Source organism: Hemitrygon akajei, chromosome 1, assembly GCF_048418815.1.
Source record: "Hemitrygon akajei chromosome 1, sHemAka1.3, whole genome shotgun sequence".
Taxonomy (NCBI): domain Eukaryota; kingdom Metazoa; phylum Chordata; class Chondrichthyes; order Myliobatiformes; family Dasyatidae; genus Hemitrygon; species Hemitrygon akajei.
Genome location: NC_133124.1, coordinates 113,037,415 through 113,049,568, shown reverse-complemented (window position 1 = coordinate 113,049,568; position 12,154 = coordinate 113,037,415). Strand labels below are relative to the sequence as shown.

At 40.5% G+C, this 12,154-nt stretch overlaps 1 protein-coding gene across 2 annotated transcripts in view; it reads left to right on the top strand.

Moving 5' to 3' along the window:
• mrpl13 (mitochondrial ribosomal protein L13) overlaps window positions 1–12,154 on the top strand; it is a 118,838-nt gene that overhangs the window by 6,787 nt on the left and 99,897 nt on the right. For both annotated transcript variants that reach the window (XM_073050262.1, XM_073050265.1), the window contains exon 2: window positions 5,293–5,416. In XM_073050262.1, coding sequence (XP_072906363.1) covers window positions 5,293–5,416 — 124 coding nt within the window. The remainder of the gene's footprint in view (window positions 1–5,292; window positions 5,417–12,154) is intronic.

Below are 12,154 nucleotides of genomic sequence, written 5' to 3'. Positions count from 1 at the left end.
GGAATGTTTCTTTGTCTGTTAAATGTTTCTCTCGCCGTTGTTTCACTTTAGAATGGCTGATATGGTAATTGTATTCATTTGTTAATCAATGGGGAATGTTATTGTGTTTTGTGAGGCTGGGAACTTGGGGGAGGGGTTGCGCGGGCTTGGGGGTGAAGGGAGTCGGGAGGGAGACGCCGAGGAAGGTGGACGTGCGCTCAGAAGACCACCGGGGAGTCCGGGGTGGAAGATGTGGAAGTCGGGAGGGCAAGCGACAAGGAGTCGAATGGTTCGCTGGTTGAGCTCCAACGAGTGCACTAAACTGACTGAACTTTGATAAGTTGGCGCCTTTTGTTTTTTTCTTGTGTATATATATATATTGTATTGCCTAATACTCTTAATTTTAGTAAACTCTTTAAAGTGTATTTCATACCGGTATTTGTTGTGGGTTTGATACTGTTGGCGGGCGCGAGGCATAAACGCGATTCTCACAGCACCTGCGTGTACGGGAGGTGGGTTGGTGTGTGGCTGGATCTCCTTTTCCCCTAGACATATACCAGCCTGTTGGGTAAGTGTTACAATAGGAATAAACATTTCATCAGGACTGGGGGGGGGGGGGGGGGGGAGAAGCCAGAATAAGAAGGTGGGGAAGGAATACAAGCTGATAAGCGACAGGTGAGACCAAGTGAGGGAGAAGATGGTTGGACGGGGAGGGAGGGAATGAAATGAGAGCTGAGGGGCGATAGGTGGAAGAGGTGAAGGGCTGCAGAAGAAGGAATCCTATAGGAGAGGAGAGTGGATCATGGGAGAAAAGAAAGAAGGGGGACCAGAGGGAGCTGATGGACTGGTAAAGAGAAGAGAAAGGGGTAAGGGGGGAGCCAGAATATGTGAAATTATCCATTTATAGAATGAAAATAAAAAGGCCTAAATGGGGAGTGATACGGGAGGATCAAGTATCCTAATGCTTGATTCACTGAACCCTGTTATGCAGCTATAGCAAGTAATCAGGAAAGCTAACAGAATGTTTTCATTACCATAAGAGAGGCTGAGTGCACAAATTGGGAAGCTATGTTTTAAGAAGGATGCAATGGAGAGACCAGGTCAGGAGCACAGTGTACATTATTGGGTTCCTTGTATAAGGGAGGATGTAAATGCATTGGAAGCAATTCCAGAACGTTTACAAGACTTTTATGTGAATTTCATGGGCTTTCATATCAGGAAAGTTGAACAGATCAGGCTTGTATCTACTGTAGTAGGAGAAAAGAGTTTACAGGTTACTTGTTATAGCATAAAATAAAGAGTTCTTGTTAGGGTGGATGGAGAGAGGATGTTTTGTGTGGGAGAATCTAGAACTGGCAGTTATTGTATTTAGACAGATGAGGTCATTTTTGTTCCTTTCCATGGGCCATGAGTCTTTGTACCTTTATTCCTCAAAGTATAATGGAAGCTGAGTCTTTGCCAATGAAGAATTTATTCACTGCAAAGGAAGAAAGGTTACTGTGGAGTCGGACTACAGGCACAGCAGCCATGACTTTACTAAAGAGTGCAGCAGGCTTGAGGGGCTAAGTGAAGCATTAGTATATTCAAAGGTAGGATGAGGAAGGGAAAAGAAAGAATAGGAGGGATGAAAGGAAGAGAGCTTTTGGAAAGTAAGGCATCTGTAGTGAAACTGTGTAATAGGACTGCACAGACAAACCAGCCACATGGGAGTGGTCTAGCTCATGTGTTTTGTATCTTAGGGTAAACAGAGAGCACTTTCCCACTCTTGTTTCAAATAGCAGCCTTGAAAAGAGCAGAGATGGTTCTGCCTTAATTTCTTATCCCAAACAAGACACACATGAGAGTGCAGCACTTCCTCTGTATTACACTGAAATGCCAGCCTGGAACTTGGGGTAGGAGTGGTGGTCTACACCAGACTGTTGAGGCTTTTAGCCTTTCTCTAACTTTGAGATGAAAAGTGAGAGCTGACACCTAGGTTATTGTTGAGCTTTGGGAGAAGGAGGGAGACAAGATGCTTGTGTGTTGTTTTCAAAGGTGTTTGGAACCTAGAGGGGGTGTTCTGAATAAGTGAGGGAAAAATTCAGGATGAAAGAAATTGTCCAGTCCTACTGATTAATTTAATTTTTATATATATTTACAGCAATTTATAGTTTTATGTATCGCTCTTTACTGTTGCTGTGGAACAACAAATTTTACGACATATGTCAATGGTATTAAACCTCATTCTGATTCTGTGGGAAATGATGAAATAACTGAAACCAAAACTGGAAAATATAGGGAATAGTAGGGGAGGAGAAGGTAGGATACTCGTGAAGAGAGGGAGAGTGGGTGAGGATGCAACCCCAAAGAAGTGTTAACAACTCATTTGCAGATATTGCAAATACATTGGATTTCAGTTAATTGGGACAATTCTTAAAGAACAAAAATTAATTGAACAAATAGCCAGGATGCCCTTCGTTTATTTGGGTTACTATTCCACTTAATTGGACCAGGAGGCTGTTGCAGAAGTTTCTAACTAGTATCAGTCATGTGCACTCATGTGGCTGCTAAATGCTATACCGTGCTAGACTGAATAATTTTTAAATAACTTGAGTTGCATGTGTTTCTGTTCAAAAAGCAGTGATTTTTGTCACTGACAGTTGCCGAGAAATAAGCAGCAAAGCAATTCAGAACTGTTTTGCTCTCTGCGGTTTCATGCATTCAGACTTGGAGATGCCAGAAACGACCAGGAGTGAAAATGAAATGATTTCACTACTTCACCTTAAGAACTATGAAGAATTTGAAGGTTTCAACAATCATCTTGAATGTTACAATGAAAATGAAGATTTGGAGAATGCTTTTGTCAAACACATTGTATGAAGGCAGTCTATTATCTGCACTACCTGTCTGCGCTGATACATTTACACCTAGCAAAAGAACATGGCAGCCTACACTGCAGATGACTTCCTCCATCGATAACTATTAGGAACTACAGTTTTATAGTACAGTTTTATAGTACAGTTTTATTGTCCTAATTTGTTCTGTATTTCATGTAAATACATAATTTGTTACTAAGTTAAATGATAGTTTGTCTTTTTTATACATTTTTGACTATTTCCGTGAAACTTCTGCTAATTTAGCCAAAATGTACTGGTGTGGATGTATCCCAGTCAACCAGAATACGCTGTGTTACCAATATTTACCAGAAATTTATGGTGATTCCTTGCTACTTGAATTTTTTTGTGCCCTGTACATCCTCATCCAAGTTGTTGATATAGATGACAAACGATAATTACCTGGCACCAGTTGATGCTGCATTGTGCCATTCTACCTTGGCTGTTTTGAGCATTTTAGCTACATTGCCCCATCATGTTATTTGACCAAATGTGATTTGCAACAGGTATTAGTATTTATCTTTGATGCACTATCGACTTTTGGGCTTCACAGGAACTGATGAAGTCACAATTATTAAAGTTCTACCACGAGTCATAGGTCTGCAGTCCAAAAAATATCTTTCCATCATCTGTCTTTGCTTCCTACCATCAAGCCAACAGTGTGTTCAATTAGCTGGTTCTCGTTGGGTCCTGTGCAACTTCTGTCGGGAGTTTTTATTTAAATATTGCAGCAATGTCACTAGTAATTAACAAAGTGAATCACAGAACAAAACCCATTGTGGATTAAGAGTAAAATCTTTTAAATTGGGTGATATTTTAATCAATGAATCATAAGGTTTAACAGTACCAGAAATGACTTGATATTCTACAGCACTGAACTTGAGGATTAAAAAAATACTGCAGGTGCTGGAAATCTGAAGTGAAAACAGAAATTGCTGGATAGACCTGACAGGTCGGACATCATCTGTGAAGGGAAAAGAAATAAAGTTAACGTTTCAGCTTGGAGACCCTTCACCCGGCTGAGGTTGTAAAGGATCTCTCACCTGAAATTTAAACTTCTTTTCTTCCCACAAATTTCACTGTTTCCAGCAATTTCTGTTCTTAGTTCAGATTTCCAGTGTCTGCTGCAGGTTTTTTGATCTTCATCCTCAGTGGAAGTTCTATCTTACATTTACTGGTGCACTATGTATTATAAATGGTGACCCCACAGCTTGTAGGTATGTCTTACAGTATGCTTCAAGAGATAAGACTTAAAGATTTGAGGTGAGATTTCCTGTTTGGCTGTTGAAGGCAGAAACACCAAAGGTCAAGTGATTGAACATGGAATCAAAGAGCCAAAAATGAAGGAACACAGAATTCTTGGAGAGCTGGAGGTTACAAAGATGGGAAGGAGTGATAAAAAGGGATTTGAAAACGTTGAGAATTTTTAAAATTGTAGTCTTAGTTAAGTGGGGATCAAAAACTGGCAGAGTTATATGCATTAAAAAAGGAGTAAAGTGCTAACTCAAGTAAAACATTATTCCCTGAAATTCTGTCCTTTTGGGAAGACATTGCCAGGTCTCAGTTAAATTCATCATTGTTTAGTGGAATAATACAACAAATTCCAACAGATCCTGTTCCAAAATTTAAAGCAGTGTCGTTGGCTCTGTGTATCTACCATAATGTTCTTAGCTTTAAAATTGTATCATCAATCACTTATTGCGCAGAGCTCTTGTTTATTGTATATGGTGACCCTGATTAGCTTGAGGAGGATGTTTTAAGATATCAAACAGTTCTGATCTAGGGTTGGAAGCGTTTATATAAGTGTTGATTTACAGGGGAACAGAAAGGCCATTCAGATTATGCCCATGCTAGCTCTTTGAGCATTGTAATTAATTCCACTTTCCTGTTTTTATTCCATGGCTGTGCATATTTTTACATTTCCAAGTATTTGTCCAATTTTGTTTTGTAAGTTAGTATTGAATTTACTCCCACTGCACTCCCTGGCAGCATGTTCCAGATCGCAACCATTCCTAAGTTTAAAAATAACATTCTTCTTATCTTCCCTCTTTTTTGCCAAATATCTTAAATGCGTGTTCACTGCTTCCTGATCCACTTGCCAGTGAAAATATATTCTTCTTATTTATTCCATCCTAGCCTTTGAAAAGTCTATTAATATTTTTTCTCTTAACCTTCTCTCGCCCAAAGAAAATAACCACAGCTTCTCCAGCACCTCCACAGTGTCAAAGTTGCTAAAATCAGGGATTGTTCCCGTAAGTATTTGCACCTTCTCCAAAGAAATTTCCTGGTCCCATGAATCCGATGCAGTTCTCCAGCTGAGGCTGAATCAAAACTTTATATAACCTTCATTGAATAAATATTCTGCATAATTCTAAGATTACACTATGCAATATGGATTAATTTTTTATTCTCTTCTTAAATGGTTTTCTCCTTTTTTCAGCAATGGGCTTCTTTTTCAAGGATTTGGTATTTGATTGATGCCAAAATGCAGCCACCTGGAAAGATTGCAACTATGTGCTCCGTCAGACTGCAGGGGAAACATAAACCGATCTACCATGCACTGAGTGAGTATCCAGAACCCATTCCCTCTCTTAAGTGCAACATTTCACTTGCAACCTGAGCTTCCAGCAGACGCCAAAGGTAAATGGAATGGCTGTTGCACTCCGGTTGACCCAGTCAAGTGATAGCAGGCATCTGTGCCGTGGTTATGTTATTCCATCAAGTTATTACATTGCTTTTGTTATTTGAAGATTGGTAAAGCCATTCTAGAGTAAGTTTTACCTTTAGCTCAGAGTGAATTAAACAGAAAACATTTTGCCCAATTTGAATGTGCAGCTATTTTGTGAAATATTGAATCCTTCTGTAAATAATGCCTCCAAGAAGACCACAACCTTTTTGTGGTTTGGAGGCTTGCATGCCTTAATGACCCAGAGAGTTATGCTGGCTGGCCTTATGCTTCGGCTCTTGGTAGGGTCACCCCTGTCACGTGTCAAACGGTAGAGGCCAGATTAAAAGTAGCCACCGGTCCACCAGGTTCGGGGGTTCAGCTCGGAGCTAACAACCCTGACTGGTCAAAGAAAAATTTTGTGGAAACAAATGAAGAATCCTTCTACATCTGTGTGCAACAGTATTCCTGACTCTCCACCTGGGATCCTGAACCACATCCGGGGCACAATAGAGACAATGGCCAAGGACAAGTAGAGATTGCTGCTCAAAATGTTAGCGGTGTCTTTGCTTGCAAAGTAGGAGAGGCTATAATTTCAAAATAATCTCTATGGACTGAGGCACTCAGATAACTCTTAAATCTTGTAAAGGATCCAATGCTGCTACTTTAGCTATTGCCCCTGCTCTGATCATCTAAGAAGACAATTTCAGACTGGAATTTCTAAACCATAAAACTTAAAATTATGATTTTGTTTTCTTGATTAAGATTTCTGGTTAAGATGGTGCTACCGAATGTGTGTGACAGCTTCTTGGTAGTTAAAAAGCTAAGAAATCTGTCTTAAAAACAGCACTAAAAATACTCTTTCTGAGGTAAATTGTGCAAAATTTTCACTGCAACAGTGAAGGGGCAAGCGATGGCGAGGTGAGCTCGGGATGAATCGATGCAGATGGAGTTCCGATGCCTATACAACTGGCCAGGGTGCGAGGTTGAATTGCTCTGGGTGCCAATCTGATTTGAAGAGCTTGAGAGTGGCTTCAGGTTGGGTGACGAAACCTGGGCCCAAAACGAGTCACTGGGCTTTTCGCAGAAGCAGTGCCTGGATCCTAGTGTGAGGTGCAAAGTGCAGTTTAGATGATTTAAACACCAGCTCAGAATCCAAGCAAAAGCCAACTTCACTCGCTCCCTAGGATCTTCACTCCCCTCTCCAGGGCACAGAGCCTTTTGCTGTTCCATCAATTTAAACACCGACCGAGATAGACTGAAAAGACAGGGTGCCGATCGGGATGAGAGCTTATTTTGCTTGTTCTCCGTGATGGTCATCTCCATGGTGCTGAGGCTATGAAGACTGCCCCAGCTGCTGTGCTCAGTGCCCACTGATATGATGAACTGATAAGCCATGCTTTGGGCCTATTCCGGGTTGTTCAGAAGTGAGGACTCATATTTGGTTCAGAATGCTGTTGTTCCCTACAATTGTTTGCATGACTTGTTTTTTTTTTCTTTTTCTTCTCTTGCGCATCGAGTGTTGGTCTTTTATTTAAATTGTGTTCTTTTGGGTTCCTTGTTTTGTGGTTATCTGTGAGCAAGCAAATCTCAAGGTTGTGTAATTTATATATTCTTTGATAATAAATATACGTACCTCAATTGAATTTGTGGAATTCACTGAGGAATGGGGAAACTTTTAGAATCCAGAAATGATGAACCAAGGAAAGAAAATCAAACAATAAGAGTAGATTAGTGGGGGAGAAAAAAAATTGCAATAAATAACACAGATTTCTGTTGCTAAGTGTAAAGGGAAATAGTGAATGTGGATGACAGTCATTTGTAGACTGCTACATGCGAAATTATAATAGGGAATAAGGGCAAGAAAAAGAAATTAAATATTTTGCTTGTATTCTCTGAAGAATATGCAGAAATAATGCACAAGTATAGAATAACTTATAAAATTCAAGGATCTGTGTTTGGAAAAAGATTAGAAGTGAAGGAGTTAATGGAACTGTATGCCAATTAGTGTGAAGGCCCGTGTTATGGTCTTGGTGGAGATGGTGGACACACTAGCTGACATCTTCTGAAATATCATAGATTCTAGAATGATTGCCACAAAGTGGAATATGGCATAAATTATTCAATGAAAGAGAAGGAAAACTGAGATCTATAGACCAGTTTGTCCAACATCCATGTTAGCAAAAATGTTAGAATTTTTTGAAAGGTGCGACTCATTAAATACACAGCATTGGAAGTAATATACTGGTATGAATTGAGGATCAAAAGGCATGGAACAGAGACTAGGAATAAACAGATTATTTATGGCTTGGGAGGCTGTGACCAACAGGATGCCACAGAGATCTGAAATGAGACTCCTGCTTTTCACAATCTGCTACCAGTGATTTGGCTAAGAGGATCAAGCAGAAACAGCATGTTAACTGATGAAAATAGAACTAGGTGGCAGTGCAGGCTGTAAGAAAAATGCAGTGAAGCTTTACTGAATGGGCAAGAACACAGCCAATGGAATCTAACTGGAAAAGCTTATGTGCTTGGGTAGAAAAGAATACAAAGGCAGAATATTTTTTTAAATGGTACGAATACAAGACGTTGATATTCAGAAGGGCATAGGTCATCTTTTACGTTAAAATGCGGGCTCAAGAAGCAATAAGGAAAGCAAACTGTAGTTTGGGCTTCAAGAGGATTCGAGTACAAGAGACATCTTGCTCCAGACTTGTTCCTGCCATGTAGAGCCTTGGTTATCTGGAATATCCTGGACCGGTATAGGCCAAAGTCAGCATAGTTTCCTTAAGGGGAGATCTCATTTGACAAAGCTGTTGGAATTCTTTGAGGAAGTAACAAGGTACAAGATTGTTTAATATCATTTCCAGTACTCAAGTGTAAAGGAGAATGAAATAATTGTACTCTGGATCCAATGTTGATCAGCCTTGCTGCTTTTGAGTCTGGTAGTCTGGCGTGGATGCTACATAGTCCCCTTCCTGATGGATGTGGGACAAACAGTCCATGAACAGGGTGGGTGGGATCTATCATGATACTGCTGGCCTTTTCTCTGGCACCTTTCTGTATATATGTCATTTATGGCGAGTAGGTTGGTGCTAGTGATTCGTTAGGTAGTTTTGACTGCCTGTTGTAAAGTCTTCCTGTCCACCACAGTATAGTTTTTGATGCAGCATGCTTTTACAGAAGTTGGTGAGTATTGGCACATGTTGTCCAACTCTCTTCAGCCTCCTCAGAAAGTAGAGGCATTGGTGATTGTGTATGATGTGATCTGGGACTCATCCTACACAATGAAGATTGTGTTTGAGAGGCTGTGTGAAATGTCCCAGGAGTTTGAAACCGCTTGCAGTTCCACTGTGCTGCCTGATGTAAAGAGCGGTGGATGTGGTACAAGTTCTCCTGAAGTCAATAACTACACCCTATCCTCGTTATGTGCGTCTTCAGACTATGCGGATTCACAGTTATGTGAGGAATCTATTTCTACCAACGTCTCCTTATATGCATCCAAAACTCACAGTTATGCGAGGAGCACTGCTTTCCCGCCAATACAAGTCACGTGAACACGTCTCACAGTCTCACTCCCGCCAGTCTCACATTGGTTTTGGTAACGCATGGATGTGCGATTTTGCGCTCTTAAACTTTTGTTGATTTTACCTACGGTGCAGTGATTTTGTGCTTGAAATATTTAACTGTGCCCCCTAAGCGTCTAATGTCATGTCCTGGGCCATCAGCCGAGCGGCAGAGAACCGCTTTAACACTTGAAAAAAAGTTGGAAATTATAAACAGCGCGGCATCAGCTGAAGGTAGCACAGCTCTGGGACGCTACTGCCGGGAACTTTGCACTGCCCATAATATGCAGTGGCAGTCTGTATTTCCAGTGTTTCTGTACTTCTGCACGTGGTGAAAGCTCTGCAGCTGGTGTAATAGTGAAGTATAGCCACAAGATGGTGACATGATTACATTTGGGAAGCTTATTGCTCTGTCAGTCTCTAAGATCACATCTTTAACATGCCGATTTCGTAAGTGTCTTATACTGTTTGTGAGATCTTCTCCTCACATTTTAATTCATCTTTGGAAATCTGCTTCTCATCTATATTTTCTCCAGTCCTGCTGAAGGGTTTCGGCCCAAAACATCATCTGTGCTCTTTTCTATAGATGCTGCCTGGCCTGCTGAATTCCTCCAACATTTTGTGTGTGTTACTTGGATTTCCATCATCTGCTTGTTTGTTTCTCCAGCTGTGGCCTTTGATCATCTCAGAGTAAAATCACCTCATCATTGACAGCATTCAGCTGGCTGGATTCTCAACCCTGGAATTTCCCAAACTTATCTCTTTCGCCTCTTCTATAAAAAAATCTCTTTCCATGGCTTATTGACTCCATAAAGTATTCCAGATCATGTTAAGGATGCTACATATAATAAACTTGTTGATTTTCATTTTCCTATAATTCCACTTGGATACTTTTAATGAATAGGTTTTAGAAACTATTCCTGCAGCATTGGAAGCATTTAGTAATTCACGGGGTGTGATTCATTGTTTGGAATATTTCTGAATTTATCCTCGTGATCTCTTTACAAACCTGAATGAGGTGCAGAGCTCCAGCTGTTTTTTTTTCTAAACAAGAATCACTTTGCAATTCAAACTCTTATTAATCAGCTATTGGCTTCATTAACGAATCAGTCAACTGTGTACTACAGCACAGCAGCCATGCAAGTGATCATTAGAATCAGGACCAGTGATTCTTCCAGAACAGCCACATGGGTTGTGATTCTTCCCTGGTTGTATGATTCAAAATCAAGAAAGCACCAGTTTGATATCATCATTCCCACTGCAGACACAAGAAACCATAGATGCTTAAATCTGAAGCAACAAACAATCTGCTGAAGGAACTCAGCGAATTGATTAGCATCTGTTGGTGCTGATATAGTGTTTTGACCATACTGTCAGTAGTGTGATTGGCCTGACTGTCGTGTAAAGGAACTTTGCAAAGCCCCTCAGCTCATGACTATGCAGGGAAAGACCATAAATGCTTCATGTACCTGTGAATACAAAATCACTCTTTTCTGCACTCACCAACTGGTGATTTGTGATGTAAGGATGTAACTCCCTCTTAAAATGTGAACCTGGCCAGTAAAATTTGCACCAACTTGGTTGCATATGGTGACCTTTAGAAGTTGTCACGTTAATTAGTGAGCATATGTGCCATGCAGAGAACCAGAAACAACAAGTGTTGGGGCTCGAGGGTTTTCTCAGCAAACTGTGTTGGCCAAAGGAAATCTTGTTTTGCTTAGAGGTGCTGACTCTTCAGGAGCAACAACTTTGTTAATCATGTAAATGAAAATCAGATTTATTATCACTGACTTAGATGACGTAAGATTTGCTGCTTTGCAGCAATATAATGCAACAGCATAAAATTTCTACAACTTACAAAAATAAATAAATACTGCCTAACAAATAGAATAACGAGGTAGTGTTACAAACATTTTGCTGGAGGAACTCAGCAGGTCATGTCACATCTGTGGGAGGAAAAGAAATGGTGATGTTTCTGGTCAAAGCCTTGCATCCAGACTGCTGACTCATTGTCTCAACCCAAAGCATTGACAATTCTATACCTCCCACAGATTTTGCCCAACCCACTGAGTTCCTAAAGCGGATTGTTTGTTGCTTCAGGTTCCAGCATCTGCCCCCTCTTGTATCTATGGGTAGCATTTGTGGACTGTTCAGAAATCTAATGGCAGAGGGAAAGAAGCTTTTGCTATTTCAGAACTGTTGCGTGTACCTGGCTCCTCGATGGTAAAAGGCATGTTCCAGGTGGTGAGGGTCTTGAGATTGCCTCTTGAAGATATCCCTCTCAAGGCTGGAGAGGACTGTGCCTGTGACAATAAACATTTACAATAACAGAGTATTATGAGAACCAGTGTGAAAGTAATCATTCATGTAAACATGTACACCACTCAAGAAAGCAAGTCATCATATTGCACCATTGTACCTTCTTTTTGCAAATGTGTTATTTCTCCACAAGATTTTCCGTAATGGTATCAACCCTGCTTTAAGCTGTTTTTGTCATGAGGAATTGCTTTTCCAAACATGCCTGGATTAAACTCAATAAATTGAAGTGTTGCTTTTGGGAGATCGAATGTAAAGTGGAAGTACACAGTCAATGCCAGGACTTTTTAACAGCATTGATGTATGGAGGATCTTGGGGTCCAAGTCCATGGTCTCTGGAGGTGACTGTATAAATTGATAGGGTGTTAAAGAAGGTGGAAAGTATACTCACCTTTATTAGTCAAGGTGTTGAGTTCAAGAGTCTGGATAATATGCTGAAGCTTTATAAAACATTGGTTAGGCCACATCTGGAGTACTGCATTCAATGCTGGTTATCCTGTTATAGGAAGAATTTGGAGGCTTTGGAGATGGTGCAGTAAAGGTTAATCAGGATGCTGCCTGGATTAGAGTATATGAGCTATAAGGAGAAGTTAGACAAATTAGGGTTTTCTCTGAGCCTTGGAGGCTGACAGAAGACCTGACAAAAGTTCATAAAGAACTTAGATAGTCAGTATATTTTTCCAGGGTCAGATATTAGAGAGCATGCACTTAAGGGGGAAAATTCAAAGGAGATGTTTGGAGCAAATTTTGTACAG